The following is a 16,009-nucleotide window of genomic DNA, read 5'->3' on the forward strand; positions in this document are numbered from 1 at the left end:
TGAAAGGCAAACCAAGTTGGTCTTGTGTTTTGTTTGTGCTACTGTTGTGAATGAAGGTGACCGGATTCATACTGTGAATGATTAGTGAGAGTGACGACAGGGAATGGAGAGGGTTAGGCTGGCCATTGTTAGCAGTCACACGGTTCCCCAGAGACAGTGTAAGCGATGCACATATTGGGCAAGGACACGCTGGGGGAGAGTAGAGAGGAGTTCAGGTCCTTCATTAAAAACTGGGGCTGCAGCATACTGTATGTGGACACCAGTATGAAACATGAGGTGAAAGGCAGAAAGGAAGTAAACATACCCTTTACCCTCCAGCATTATATAATAGTACACAGTGGGAACAGTTGCAATGCTACAAAAATATTGTTCCTTATCTTCAACTCTTAAAATGTAAGTTGCATACGCACACTCCCTCACATATACAAATATATATACACAAGGCTGAGGCTGCAAAGGAAGAAAAAAAAGTCATAGAAGTGCCTATTGCAATGTTTAATGCAATGTTGAACTTTTCTTCTTAGGGAGAAAGGTGTTTAATACTATCTCCAAATCAAAGAGCCAGGTTATTCCTGTGCTGTGCAGAATTCCCGGCCCACAAATCAGGTTGTGTCAGCGAATACTTACACTTTTTATTATATCTAAGCCACACCTAAGCATCTTATTTCCCTTCTTCCCCACAGTTCTTGCACATTTCTAAGTGTTGAAAAGAAAGAATGTTGAAAAGTCTGTATCCACGTGTATTACAATTAGAATCCCAAATACAATATTCAAGAGAGAAAAGTCAATATCACAATCAGGATATGAGTTTTTTTTTCTTTTCAATATCGTGCCACCCTATCTCAGCATTCCACCATCGATTCAGCAAAAAATGCAAGAACCACTGCACTGAGGGCAAACTGTTTCATTGCATTACTTTTGGTTTTCAATTCCATTGCGCAAGTCTTTGCATAATCCCGATGGTTTAGACCCCATGAACTCTTACACACAATTTGATCAATTTCAATCTCTGAGAAATAGGGCTGAAATGACATCGGAAAATAATCTAGTTGTGATATCTCAGACCAATAATGTGAATGCAATTAGATTTGCGATTTTATCTTTTAAAGTCAAGCTTCAATTCTGTTTACACTAGCCTATAACTACCACAACATTAGATAGGCTGCGAAAGACCATACCCTTGTCATTGCATGTTAATTAGCCAGTCCACTGACTACACTACTACCCATTGTCAGTGGGTACTATGTACTATGATGTCAGTGTCCGTTGTCAGAGTAATGAGTGCAGTACCCGTCATTCGCATGCAGGCAATGGCCTTTACTTTGCATTGACTTTACTAGTAATTGTGACGCACACCGTTTACAGAGAACCACTGATTTGACTAGATTCACACTCGGCTATGCACTCCGGTGGGTTACATTTGTGTAATTCATGGAAGCTTTTCAAATTAATCCATGCCTTCAGCTGCATTAAAATGCCACAATGAAGTAACTTTGACAAGAATAAAGGTGAGGTAAATTTCACTTTGATGGATTACCTCTATCTCAACCATGTTTCAAGCACATTGATTTACATATCATACTGAAATTAATGAGAAGCAAAATGGCTTGGAAGGTCAAGACAACATAAAATTGTCAGCAGTAATGTAAAGTACACAGTATATAACTTCTAGACAGTGAGCTAAACATGCAAAAAAGGTATGGTACTTTTGGTACACAGTTGAGGGTGAAATGAAAATTGTACTTCTTGATTCATGGACCAACACTAGAATACCTTTTTTATGCAATTAATTTGCAGTAGTTCATATTGTGATTTTTTTTTATTAATTGTCCAGCCATACTGGGAAATATTTACAATGTGGGAAAATCAATGATCAGTGAGCATGACAACACATTTGTATTTAGTGATGGAAAAATCTCAGAGAACTGTTAATCTAGGAATGGCTTCTGAAAAACCAAAACTCTCTCTCCCTCTTGATAAAAATACCCTTGTGTGTTGAGCTGAGTGGGGCAGGGGTTTTAACTAATAAAAAGTGACAGTAACAAGAAGACTTATCGCAAGCCCTTTCTCCTGCTCCACTGACTTTAAGGAAAAGCCCCCTTGTGATGGTGCAAGAAAGAAAAGTATTTGAAAGCGAGAAGCAGAACTGGGGCTTTTGTTAGCAGGCACATTGAGGGGGCAGTGGGCAGGGAGGGAGGCACTAGGGCAGGGAAGATGGATGGCTGTGGAGACTGGAGCTGACAGTGTGTAAGGAAGGCTGCTCTCAGGTGCTGCACCTGCCATCCGTCTCACTTTTGACCAGGCAAGGCATGAGTGAGGGGCACAGTGGCTTCACATTTTACATACTCTTCACTCACTTACCCACAAGCCTGCACTTGGAAACACACACACACACACACACACACACACACACACACACACACACACACACACACACACACACACACACACACACACACACACACACACACAGTCTGCGGACAGAAACACATTGTCGCTGTCGGGCAGATACCTTCTATCTCCGTACTTCATCTTTTTATGTTTTTTCATAAACGAATGCCCTATATTTCATGTGTCGTTTGACTTGTGTGATTTAAAATTTGTACTGAAAATGATCATTATGCACGAAAACATACAACTGCACACAACTGTCAAAAGGACAGGCACGGCCCGGGCGGCTGGCGTAGCGGTCCGGGCACCTAGGCTCAATGTAGCCTGACAGCGAGTCGCGGGTTCGAGTCCCGATCCCGATGGCCTTTGCTGCATGTCACTCCCCATCTCTCTCTCCCCATTTCCTGTTAATCTATCAATAAAAGCATAAAAAGCCCAAAAATAAATCCCCAAAAATGCACAAGAAAGCTCAAGACCTTATTTGTTTCCACTGCAAAAATGTATATCTTTGAAAAATGTCCACCTATAATGATATGCCCGAGATAGGGACGCCAGGTTGAAAGTGTTTCAGTCTGTCTGTGAGTTCTATAAATTATTTAACCAATTAAGAGTATTAACAAGAGCTTAATAACTACATTGGATCCATTGGAACAGGTTATTTCTTCCATTTCTTAAAAAAAGTTTGGGTTTTGCACATTCAAGGTTTCCACCCAACAACGACGACATGCAGATGCATTTAAAGAGTCTCATGTAAGCACAGCACACCTGTGCATACATACATACACAGGTGGTCACACAAACATTAATGTGCAGTATACGCACACACGCACGCACGCACCCACACAGATTCATAGAGACAAGCGCACGTGACCCTCCGTCACCTCTGTCACATACACTCAAAGCAGCCCATGGCACCCTGGCCTGCACCAGTCAGTATTGTATTTTTCCTTCTCTTATTGTGGGCAGTTTTCTCTCAACTTAATTTCAAGGATCACAAAGCCGTTACATGACCTTCCGCACAGAGAGAAAAAACATGTGAACATTCAATCACCCTGACAGTAAATACATGAGATATGGGATACAGAAAAGGCGTATGCTGTGTGCCACTGTATGGAACATACAACAACATATTGTATGTTTAGTGCATCCACTTAAAACAAACAGTATCAACAAAGAAATACAGGTAGAGCAACATTATGCCATAAACTGTTAGTCCGTCAAAGTCAAGTCATCATAGTCTGTTGTCAAACAAAAACATCCGTAGTTCAATATGGGATTTATATTCTGTGTTAAGCTATGCCGGATATAGGCCAGATGCACTTGTACATCAAGGCGGCTATAAAAGGTGCAATATGGAGTTAGTAATTGCTCCACTGATGAAATTAGTGGCCCCATATTTGGCTTTGTGGATGTATCTCAGCAGGGCCATGGTGCCTCTAGTGAACCCCAATGCAATCAGAAAAAGATTAATTATGCAAGCAAATGTCCATGGTGTAGCCAGCCTGATGGCCTGCCATCAACAGCGTGTTTGTCATACTTAAAGAGCACTTTAGAGAGTCGAGGAGACTTTCGGGCCAATGTTACTGCCAGATGGACACATCCAAAGTAGTAAGTGGATGTAAATGTCCTATTTGTCAATTATGAGGTTCCCCGACAAGAGCTTTTACACTATCCTGGTGATCAAGAATCTCTATACAGGTTTTTGTTTCTTTAACCAATTACATTTCAATTAAACAGATTTACCAAGAATAACTAGTGAAATATTGTAGGCTTTTAAGGGTTGCTACAGTATAAACTAGAAAATGTGCTCCTCGGAGCACAAGTCTCCGCCAGCAGACTATAGCAATTATATTATCATAGCAATAACTAATGAGATACAGTAGAGTAAAAGATATATACTGTAGTTAAATAAAAAGGTGTATGTTAAAGAAATATTTATTTAAAAAAAAATGATTTAAAAATCATATTTTGTCTTCTAATGTTTAAAAATAACGGTTTTTTGAAGTTACACACCTATTTATAGAATTGTATTTCGTCATGCATTCCTCTAGCCAATCAAAGGCATTGGTGTCAACATATTAATACGTATTAAGATTTCGGTCTTGTTGTGGGATCAATTCAACTCTAGTCCTCTTCTGTGTTACTGTTGTAGATGAGTATGCTTTCTTAGCTTTGGCCTTCTGCGCCTTTGCTTGACCAATGTCAGGTGTTCTCAAAGGGACACACACACGCACGGACGGGTGATTTGGACTAGAAGATACTGTTCCAATCAAGACTGATTGATCCTGTCTTACCTCGCTTCAAAAACGTAAACGGCTTTTTGAAGTGACACACCTTTTTATTATAGGATTGTATTTCGTCATGCGTCCCTCTAGCCAATCAGAGACATTGATGTCAACATATTGACACGTATTAAGAGTTCGGCTTTGTTGTGGGATCATTTCAACTCTAGTCCTCTTCTACGTTACAATTGTAGATGAGTATGCTTTCTTAGCTTTGGCCTTCTGCGCCTTTGCTTGACCAATGTTAGGTGTTCTCAGAGGGAAACACACACGCACAGACGGGTGACTTGGACTTACTGAAGGTACTGTTCCAATCAAGTCTGATTGATCCTGTTTTACCTCACTTCAAAAAGTGAATGCTTTTTGAAGTGACACACCTATTTATAGAATTGTATTTCGTCACGCGTCCCTCTAGCCAATCAGAGGCATTGGTGTCAACAAATTGACACGTGTCACGTGGAGCTTGCCCAATGTTAGCTTGGCTAACATTGCGCCTTTGCTTGACCAATGCGCCTTTGCTTGACCAATGTCAGGTGTTCTCAAAGGGACACACACACGCACGGACGGGTGATTTGGACTAGAAGATACTGTTCCAATCAAGACTGATTGATCCTGTCTTACCTCGCTTCAAAAACGTAAACGGCTTTTTGAAGTGACACACCTTTTTATTATAGGATTGTATTTCGTCATGCGTCCCTCTAGCCAATCAGAGACATTGATGTCAACATATTGACACGTATTAAGAGTTCGGCTTTGTTGTGGGATCATTTCAACTCTAGTCCTCTTCTACGTTACAATTGTAGATGAGTATGCTTTCTTAGCTTTGGCCTTCTGCGCCTTTGCTTGACCAATGTTAGGTGTTCTCAGAGGGAAACACACACGCACAGACGGGTGACTTGGACTTACTGAAGGTACTGTTCCAATCAAGTCTGATTGATCCTGTTTTACCTCACTTCAAAAAGTGAATGCTTTTTGAAGTGACACACCTATTTATAGAATTGTATTTCGTCACGCGTCCCTCTAGCCAATCAGAGGCATTGGTGTCAACAAATTGACACGTGTCACGTGGAGCTTGCCCAATGTTAGCTTGGCTAACATTGCGCCTTTGCTTGACCAATGCGCCTTTGCTTGACCAATGTCAGGTGTTCTCAAAGGGACACACACACGCACGGACGGGTGATTTGGACTAGAAGATACTGTTCCAATCAAGACTGATTGATCCTGTCTTACCTCGCTTCAAAAACGTAAACGGCTTTTTGAAGTGACACACCTTTTTATTATAGGATTGTATTTCGTCATGCGTCCCTCTAGCCAATCAGAGACATTGATGTCAACATATTGACACGTATTAAGAGTTCGGCTTTGTTGTGGGATCATTTCAACTCTAGTCCTCTTCTACGTTACAATTGTAGATGAGTATGCTTTCTTAGCTTTGGCCTTCTGCGCCTTTGCTTGACCAATGTTAGGTGTTCTCAGAGGGAAACACACACGCACAGACGGGTGACTTGGACTTACTGAAGGTACTGTTCCAATCAAGTCTGATTGATCCTGTTTTACCTCACTTCAAAAAGTGAATGCTTTTTGAAGTGACACACCTATTTATAGAATTGTATTTCGTCACGCGTCCCTCTAGCCAATCAGAGGCATTGGTGTCAACAAATTGACACGTGTCACGTGGAGCTTGCCCAATGTTAGCTTGGCTAACATTGCGCCTTTGCTTGACCAATGCGCCTTTGCTTGACCAATGTCAGGTGTTCTCAAAGGGACACACACACGCACGGACGGGTGATTTGGACTAGAAGATACTGTTCCAATCAAGACTGATTGATCCTGTCTTACCTCGCTTCAAAAACGTAAACGGCTTTTTGAAGTGACACACCTTTTTATTATAGGATTGTATTTCGTCATGCGTCCCTCTAGCCAATCAGAGACATTGATGTCAACATATTGACACGTATTAAGAGTTCGGCTTTGTTGTGGGATCATTTCAACTCTAGTCCTCTTCTACGTTACAATTGTAGATGAGTATGCTTTCTTAGCTTTGGCCTTCTGCGCCTTTGCTTGACCAATGTTAGGTGTTCTCAGAGGGAAACACACACGCACAGACGGGTGACTTGGACTTACTGAAGGTACTGTTCCAATCAAGTCTGATTGATCCTGTTTTACCTCACTTCAAAAAGTAGGGGCTTTTTGAAGTGACACACCTATTTATAGAATTTTATTTCGTCACGCGTCCCTCTAGCCAATCAGAGTCATTGGTGTCAACAAATTGACACGTGTCACGTGGAGCTTGCCCAATGTTAGCTTGGCTAACAATGTTTGCTCACACAAAGCGAAAACATATTCTCCACCTTCGGCGGAGACAATTAAAAAGCAAAGATTGTATAGCTCTGGGGAAACTGTAGTGACATAGTACAAAGGCTAATGTATTTAGGCAAGCTAATTGCCCTTCAGGTATATAGTATTGCGGTAACCTTAAGCAAAAGGCACTCAGTGGATAGCTCTCCTACTCCTATCCATATTGATGACATCTGTCTCTCTTAGCTCCAGACTAGCCGCCTAGTACAGGATATTCATCCCATAATCTGGAGGGACGGTGGATCTAAGATTATGAATTCACAATAAATACATAAGTAAATAAGTACATGAATGAACGAATGAATGCATGATTGAATTAATGAATAAACTAGAAAAAGTGCTCCTCGGAGCACAGGTCTCCGCCAGGTCAGGTACGTTATTGTGGCCTCCTGGTGGCGCTATAATAGGCCAATGTGAAAAGGGTGCCATTTGTTCAAGGGCTTTTCACTGCAATCGGACACTGCATTCATGATTTGAGGCATTTTGTTCAAAAAATATGTTTGCAAAATTAGACCTGCTGGTGGCGCTATAACAGGCCAATGTTAAAAGGGTGGCATTTCTTCGTCGGCCTAATAGAAATCTGCCTGTGAAATTTCACGGAAATCGCAAGCTGCGTTCATGATTTGAGGCATTTTGTTCAAAACGGAACAATCCTGCAAACTTTGGAAGCCAATCTTAGGCAATCAGGATGGAATATGGGAAATCGGATAAATCCGTGTTGATCACATGACTATAGAGATACTGTGTACCGATTTGTGTGATGTTTGGACAAAATCTGTAGGAGTAGTATCAATAAATGTGTTTTTCACATATCGGCCTCCTGGTGGCGCTATAACAGGCCAATCTGAAAAATTTGGGCCAGAGGTTCTGAGTTGGCATCCAGGGAGTGTGCGTGCACAGTTTCGCAGCGGCCGGGCCAACGGTGCCAGAGATTAGCTGCTAACGGACGGACAGGACGGACACACGGACGGACGGACACATTCTTACGGACGGACAGGGGGTAAAACATACTCTCTCGCCATGCCTTTCGGCCTGGCGGAGACAATAAACAAATACAAATATAAGTAAGTAAGTAAGAAATAATCGGGAATTGAGTACTGTAGCCTACTGGCAGTGTGCACGGGAAATTTGATGCTGATCAGTGTAGTGGTTTGCGAGACTAACCGTGGACACACAGACAGACACACATGTTGGAGAAACCAACATGTGTGGCTTGACATTGGTTTCTCAATCTTCTTCACATTTGAGTGTCCCTTGACTCCAGCTATAGGCCCCAATAACATGTTCATGGTGCTGATGAGATAGTATTAAGCATAGCTTAATGCAGGGGTAGGCAACCTTTATTATCAAAAGAGACATTTGTGGCCCCAAAGAAATTTAAAAAATCTATCTGGAGCCACAAAATACGTTTGCTTTACTTATTCATTTGTGCTTTTTCTGGTCTTTCAATATTACTTTTTTATTGTTTGCTAATTTCTCAAAGCAGATCAAATATACCAGTAAGCGTTGGTGGTGAAAGCAAACAAACTTCTCAAGCAATAATAAATCCATTAGTTTCCTTCAATATTAGTTTTCTTTACAATAGGAGAATGTAAGAATAACTTTATGCCTACTACAATAATAAATTATGATTAAAAAGTCAAAAATAAAGAAATAAAACCTCTTATTCCTTTACATACTTCTTTGCCCAAGCAACTGGGAGCCACGGGAGAGGGCCTAATAAGCCACACGCAGCTCTAGAGCAGCAGGTTGCCTACCCCTGGCTTAATGGGACAATCAGACAGTGATAAAGCACACAGACAGCTGAGCTAGGGCCTGCCAATGACTGGAAAACTATACCTGTATGTGACATAGCAACTATAAATGCGTTGTTTATTTTTTTTGCAGAGACAGATGCAGCTACAGTAGCATATTGCAAGCAGTCACAAGTTGTCCTTTAACATGATGTTTAGTATTCAACACCTGTCCTAAGAGTAGGTTAATATACAAATTGAAAGTGCTTTGTTTTTATTTTAAGGTACACATATTAGCCATTGAAGGGGTATTTCACTTTGCAACACGTCTATGTCTATTCAGGCTTTTGTTTCTAAGTTGCTTGATTCAATATTTTGTTATTTCATATAAAGTTGATCAGACACAGTCACACCCCCCCCCCCCCCTTCCTATACAATATAAGCCCATTCTACTTCAAGCTCCATGTTAATCACGCTGCTACACTCATTGAAAACACACGTCCCTGGTTATGGTGACTGATTGTCCTTCTAATGCATGAGGAGACCGTTTCAATTAATTCTTTCATGCATGAATTTCATAAATTTCATGCATGGATTTGATGCAACATTACATTACAGAAAAAAATATAATGAAATAACTAATAAAGAAATTACAGTCACTCGTGTTAATAATTACATTTTGCTTCAACCGCCAATAACCTACCACTTCTAATCTGATTGGCTCCTGAAGTCCTTTTAGTTTTAACAGTAAATATACAAGAGTTCTATCTGTTGTGTGTGTGTCATATATCTCGAGAACCGTTCCACCGATCGGCGTCAAAATTGGCGGATCACGGATTGACGATTGGGAATTTCGGTCGGACCGACAGTGTCCAGAAACCAAAAATCCAATAATCTCTGTATCTGTCTGTCTGTGTGCCTGTCTGTGTCTTTTTTTATGTCCGTATATGGAGATCCCTGATGTCATCAATATGATGTCATAGACTCATAGTACTCACATCTGGCCTCCATGAAATATGATAATGGCACCTGCTCTAAGTACTCTGACAACGGGTACTCTCACAATGGGTACAATGGGTATTGCATACGGGTATTGCATACTCTTGGTCAGTAGAGGGGCATGCGTTCCAGACAGGCATCATTCCCAAAGGGTATCGGTCTAGTGTTATACAGTTATACATTCCACTCAAACACTAAAACATATTACTTTTTAATCTGCTCTGAGGAAGGCTGAGGTCTTGCATACTTTATTTTGGAGTGCCGCTTTTTCCACTTCGGTGGTATTTGATTATAGCTGAGCACCCACTGCCTAAACTAAAAAGGCATCCAGAGGAAGCGCACCTGTTTTTCTTTCTTACTAAAACATATAAATGCTATATTTTACTGAAGTTATTATTGCTGCCCTGCCCTCACTGTAAATTTAAATTACCAAAAAAAAAAAACAGTCAGCAGAAATTCATCCATATCACATCAGTCTCCAGAATCATCCTAGGCCCTTAGTTTACTCTCACATTATATGATCCAAAGTAGCCTAAGTATGCAACAATGTTTCACAATTTGAAACAAAGTTACACTGCTTTTTTCAAATGTTCCTGACATAGTTAAAGGAATCAAATAGGCCTACCGTATACTCAAATGAGTCAAATCAAATGTACAGTATAATTGACTAATACATGGTTCAACTTCTCAAGTGGGGTCCATGGACCCTCAGGGTTCCTTGATCTGTAACTGTGATAGTTATGGGAGTCCTTGAAATTTAAAAGTTTGAGAACCACTGGACTAACATGAAGAGCATGTATTTGAGACCTGCTGATAGACCATCATTCACGGACTAGGATGAGTGTCCCATAATAAAGCAATAAGCCACATGAGGCATGTGGTTTACTGTGATTTTAGAACAGCTAAGGGGCGTTGTTAAACCCCCTTAGCTGTTCTAAAATGACTGTAAACCATGGCCTCACGTGGGTTAATTGCCTTCATAAAATGGCTACTACATATACTACAGTACCTGGCAGGGTTTCATAAAATAAACACACAGCAACAAAAAATGCAACACTGTATCTATAACAAATAATCTTTCTTCTGCTAAGCAATGTAGTTCTTCAGTGTGACTGACATTAAGCAGAATCGTTGCCAGGCAACACACACTGACGCAGCAACACACAGATGTAGTGGAAAGCATGCTTAAACTGGCATAAAATTGACGGATAGCATAGTTTAGCTCAGTTTTGGTTTTAAATTCAATAGCCAGATCTTTCTCAGCATGCAGCGAACGGACAACATAATCTATTTAATGGTCTTGACTTTTTCAGCTCTTTCGTTTCTATCTTAATGTTCTCCTTTTTAAACTTCCTCCTCTATCCTGTCCATCTCCTTCCACCACTCAGCCATGCATAGTTCACTCTCACCATGAGACAAAAATACTGCTCAGTATAATAACGTATAATACGCCTCTATTATCCTACAGTACATGACACAGAGACCTCTGGAGAGATACTGCACTGTTCTGCTACTGCTCTACAACAGTACAGATGAACCCAATCACACTGGAACACAGCAAGATGGGAATCCTGCCTTGAATTAAGTAGAGGTTTTTCTATAATCCCTGTGATTTTCATACACACAATAGCACAGCATCAATACAAACCAGGAGGAAAAGCACACCCATTAATGTTCCTCTCACAGGATAATGACTAACGAGACACTCATCTGATTCAGGTCGATGACTAAAATGTTCTACCAAGCTAATTTAAACATGTGTTTTTTTCCCCATTTAATAAGACATCTACAATATTCTCAGAAAGATGGGTAACCTCTGTCATAATTTCTAGGATATACAATAATCCATTCAAAATCCCATTTCCCCCAGTATTCTCTTTTCTTTTCTACCAGGATTTATGCAAGTAGAAGCATATTAGGGAAGGGGACTAACTACTAATCCTTTGAGAAGAATTGCTCATTGAATTCTGATTGGCCAATTAATTAAAGATCCTTTGAAATTACAGGCCACTCTGCGGTGAGATTTGAAATGACATAAATATCTAAACAGTGAATGACAATGGAAAGTGTCCTATCTATATCTGTATATTAATGTAGAATATGCTAATAGCTCGTCTTCACAGTTACATCATTATCTATTTCTGTAGCAATGCAAGCTCCTATAGGCCTACCAGACAAGCAAAGAACAACGGCTTACCTAAGAGTGAAGTCGACAAGCCGAGCAGAGCTGGCCATGAGTACGTAGAACGTAGCAATATCAGTCTTCTTCAGGGGCTTTGAGGAAGTCCGTATAACAATTGCATTCCCCAGCTTGAGTCTGGAAAGGGTTGCCATTCCTTTGGGCACCTGCAGGAGGAGCACACTGCCAATCCTTTGCATGGGGGTGACTGGGATGTACTCGGCCCGTTGTTCTGAGCTGCCCCACTGCCCTCCTCCGTCCATCACACTACACTCCCCATTGACCCTGGGCCGGGCCTGGTAGTATACTTCTACGGGGTTCCCAGAGGTCGGACCCAGCCTCTCCCGGCTGGTGCTCTCAGACCCTGGAGCAAACCAGCTCAAATCAGGTGCCAGCTCAGCCATGCACGTGCCCCTCTCACCCCCCACGGCACATGAGCCCCTCACCTCCTGGGTTTGCCAGAAGGCGTACACAGTCACACACGGCAGCGCATCTCTAGGCCCATCTCCGCTGCCCCAGTCCCTCCCTGCCACATAGAACAGAACCCGCACTTTAGGCTTAGAGGAGAAAACCTTCGGAGTCAGCAAAAAGGACTGGATTTTCCAGTTGTAGGTAAAGACCCCCGGGGCATTGAAGAGCCGCACAGACTGAACTAAGTCTAGGGGCACGGCCTGCTCTGTGGACTGAGATCCATAGCTGACATTGACAACAGGCTGTTGGCTGGCTCGTAGGATGACAAAGGGCTGTGTGTGACTCTGCATGCTGAAGTTCCTCATGAAGTCCTGCCCAGCCTCTTTCAGGAAGAAGTAGTCAGCATCACGAACCTCGTAACTGACTGGCAGGTAGACAGGGATAGGCACTGGGCTCTTGGGATTGTCTGTCAACTCCCGACTGTCCAGGTCTGTAGAGGAAAGATATACATTACTATCACAGATACAGATATACAGTACCGCACAACACACACACACACACACACACACACACACACACACACACACACACACACACACACACACACACACACACACACACACACACACACACACACACACACACACACACACACACACTTGAGGAGTATTGCTATGGTGGTAAGAAATGCTCTACTTTCACTGAAAAGAGGAACATTGACAAAGGCCTTCACTGGATTAAGGTGTTTAGGGTGGTGCTAACAAAAAAGTGAATTTATTTGTGAGTATTGTGTTACAAATACAACCACAGAATGCTACCACAAGTTCAGTAACCCAAATACTTCTGAAACTACCATTAAATTAGAGGAATTCAGCTGTACAATAAAATAAATATATATAACACAACCAACTTTTTGGGACTTAATTATTGCTGAATCAAAAATAAATGAAAGGTAAAGTCAGGCCAAAGGAACAGCTGAATAGGGATGATTATGCTACAAGGCCACTGACTTAATTTAAAATTCCAACGTAATATTGCAACGTATAGCAAAAGAAACCTGGGACTGTCATGGTTTCTAAGGCAGCAGCATCAACTACTAGGGCTGTAGTAGCATGAGGGAGAAAGCATGAGAGAAATCCTCTGCAATACAATCTAAACCTGTGTATTAAGCATTAGAATTTAAAGAGGTCATAGAGCATTGAGGTTTTGTATATGTTTATTCACTGAAACCTTCCACTATGGGCATGCAGGAAAGATAGCGATATAATGGGGGCAAAGGGTCCGGATTAAATGGATTTAATTCCTGTCAGGAAGTTAGGAATCCCTATCAGACCCACTATCTCTGGGATAAATAACGGAACAATGGAGCGCACTGCATGTAAATAATACAATGACAATAATATAGATTGTAAGCCTAAAGGGAATTACAGGATAAACACAATGGATTGTACCAAATGAAGTCATGGAATAATAATGCACAGTGGAGTGACCTTTAGGTGTTGTATCTGAGGTTGAAGTGTGTAAAATACAACCAACAGCATTCTCATTGGAAATGAGAAGATGGGGGGGTCGGTGGGTCATCATGCATACTCATTAAGCATTCATTTTGATAGATTGTACAGATTACAGCAGCTGACCTGAGCTTGTTTTGTTTACCTGCTGGCTAATTACCCTACATGTTGAAACACAGGCGAGCATTGCCCTATTACGGCAGATTATCTCGAAATGTTTGAAGCCGGGAAAAACACGGTCCAAAGAAATGGCTTAAAGGGTGGACCTCTGATGTCACGCTCATGTAAGGCACATATAAGGAGTTCCCAATGCAGCTACGCCACCAATGTGTTGCCATGGCATCAGGCGCAAAAGAATCACTCTGCTCCATATACTGTATGGGCACATACATATCCATATAAAAGGGAGAAGGACTGACAGATAAAGAGATCTCCATATATGGGCATAAAACGGACAAGGACCGATATATACAGAGATCTCCATTTACAGTATGGGCATATCAGTATGCCCATATATGGGTATATACTGATGACATCAGGGATCTCCATATATGGGTATAAAGTAGACAAGGACTGACAGATACAGAGATATCCAGTTCAGGTAGGCACGGAAGGCAGGAAGGAGGTGTACATTGCTAGCTCACTCTCCCCGGACCCCCCTCCCCCCATTCATTCGCTAACAAGTTAATTCATAGATACACCCACAAGTCAGTCTGTCTCTCCAAGTTCAACCTCACTTCATTCTCATTCGCTACAAGCTTCTCAAACTCACAGACGCCCTCATTCCCACAGTGCAGCTCAGGCGGTCCTTTTAAGCAGTCCACTATTCACTGTTCACATGCTTAGCTGTCACAGCTTGTTGTACAGCTGTCAGCGTTCAAATTCCCTCCAGCGCCCCGGCCTCCTCCTGTGGCATTTAGTGCCACAGGGAGGCATTTTAATGGATGATTGTGTGATGGTACTGTGATTCTATGGATTGTACTATGATGCCCATATATGGAGATCCCTTATGTCATTAATATATGCCCATACACTGTATATTGGCATGCCCATATATGGATATATCACTCGTATCGGCGGTTCTGGACAACCGCATATCCGAGCGACTCGGCAGCAGGCACCACACACCCTCGAGTCCTTGCCGACGTGCACGCCGAGTTTGATGTTGGTCGGTCCCATATATGCATATATGGGCATTGTGGTCATATCTCCATAATATGCCTATGGGCCTGGCTGGACGCTTCGGGGGTACAGTCTCCACACACAACGGTAGAGACAATGCTAGCAGAGAGTTGGCTCAACGGTGCAAAGTTGCTGTCGCAGTTGTGGTCCCAAAGTCTGCATATTATAGTCTGGGTGCGCACGGGTATGGATGGACTAGTACGGTGTATCGTTTTGCAATCTACCATCGCAATGCGACAAATTTGTTTAAAATCTAAATGTCAAATGGTGAAAAAAGATGCCGGGGAAACATCTGTCACTGATGACTCCCCCCCCCCCCCAATGAGCAGGGCTTGGAGCGTTTATTATGGAGTGTACATCAGCCCTGTCCCCCATGGTGGATGTTTGATATGTCTCTGCTCCCTGATTTTATCTTCAGAACTTCCCCTGGGGAAGAGCCTAGGAATTGGACAGCTCAAACAATAAACAGTGTTATATGTCACACAGTCAAGATGTCAACACGGCACCAATAGGAGCCATGCTAACACATGTCTGTGTGTCATGTCTGTGTTCAACACAGGCCAGTGTGACAGCTGTGCTGGTTAATACCAGCCCTGGCAGCAGATCTGCTTTGAATTTATTTATTTATTTTACTTGTCTCCCAGTCTCCAGCAACACAATTGTCACTTTTTACAGTGTGACTTTTAACGGGTCATCCCCACTCTGCTTCCTTTTTTCCCGAAGACCAGACATCTTCAAAATCCTAAGGAGGGCATCTACATCATTGCTTGTGAAAACATGCTTGAAGGTACAGTATAGGTCTAGTGAACAGCATCCTTTTGCACACTCCATTTCTGCTGTCTGACAAGAAGTTAGCAACGTAAAGAGAGGCATTCTTCCCCCAGCGGCACCGTTTCATTTATTTTGACAAGCAAGCAATTTAAGGAGAACTTAAACGGCCCTCTCAACATGGCAGCCCTGCCC

General features: G+C 42.0%; 1 protein-coding gene across 1 annotated transcript in view; it reads right to left on the reverse strand.

Moving 5' to 3' along the window:
* Positions 1-16,009, reverse strand: part of LOC308088436 (transmembrane protein 132D) — a 38,931-nt gene that overhangs the window by 19,479 nt on the left and 3,443 nt on the right. The window contains exon 2 of the mRNA XM_080432894.1: positions 11,961-12,843. Within this exon, the coding sequence (XP_080289020.1) occupies positions 11,961-12,843 (883 nt within the window). The remainder of the gene's footprint in view (positions 1-11,960; positions 12,844-16,009) is intronic.

Source organism: Gymnoscopelus braueri (genome assembly GCF_963280865.1).
Source record: "Gymnoscopelus braueri genome assembly, chromosome: 7".
Taxonomy (NCBI): Eukaryota; Metazoa; Chordata; class Actinopteri; order Myctophiformes; family Myctophidae; genus Gymnoscopelus; species Gymnoscopelus braueri.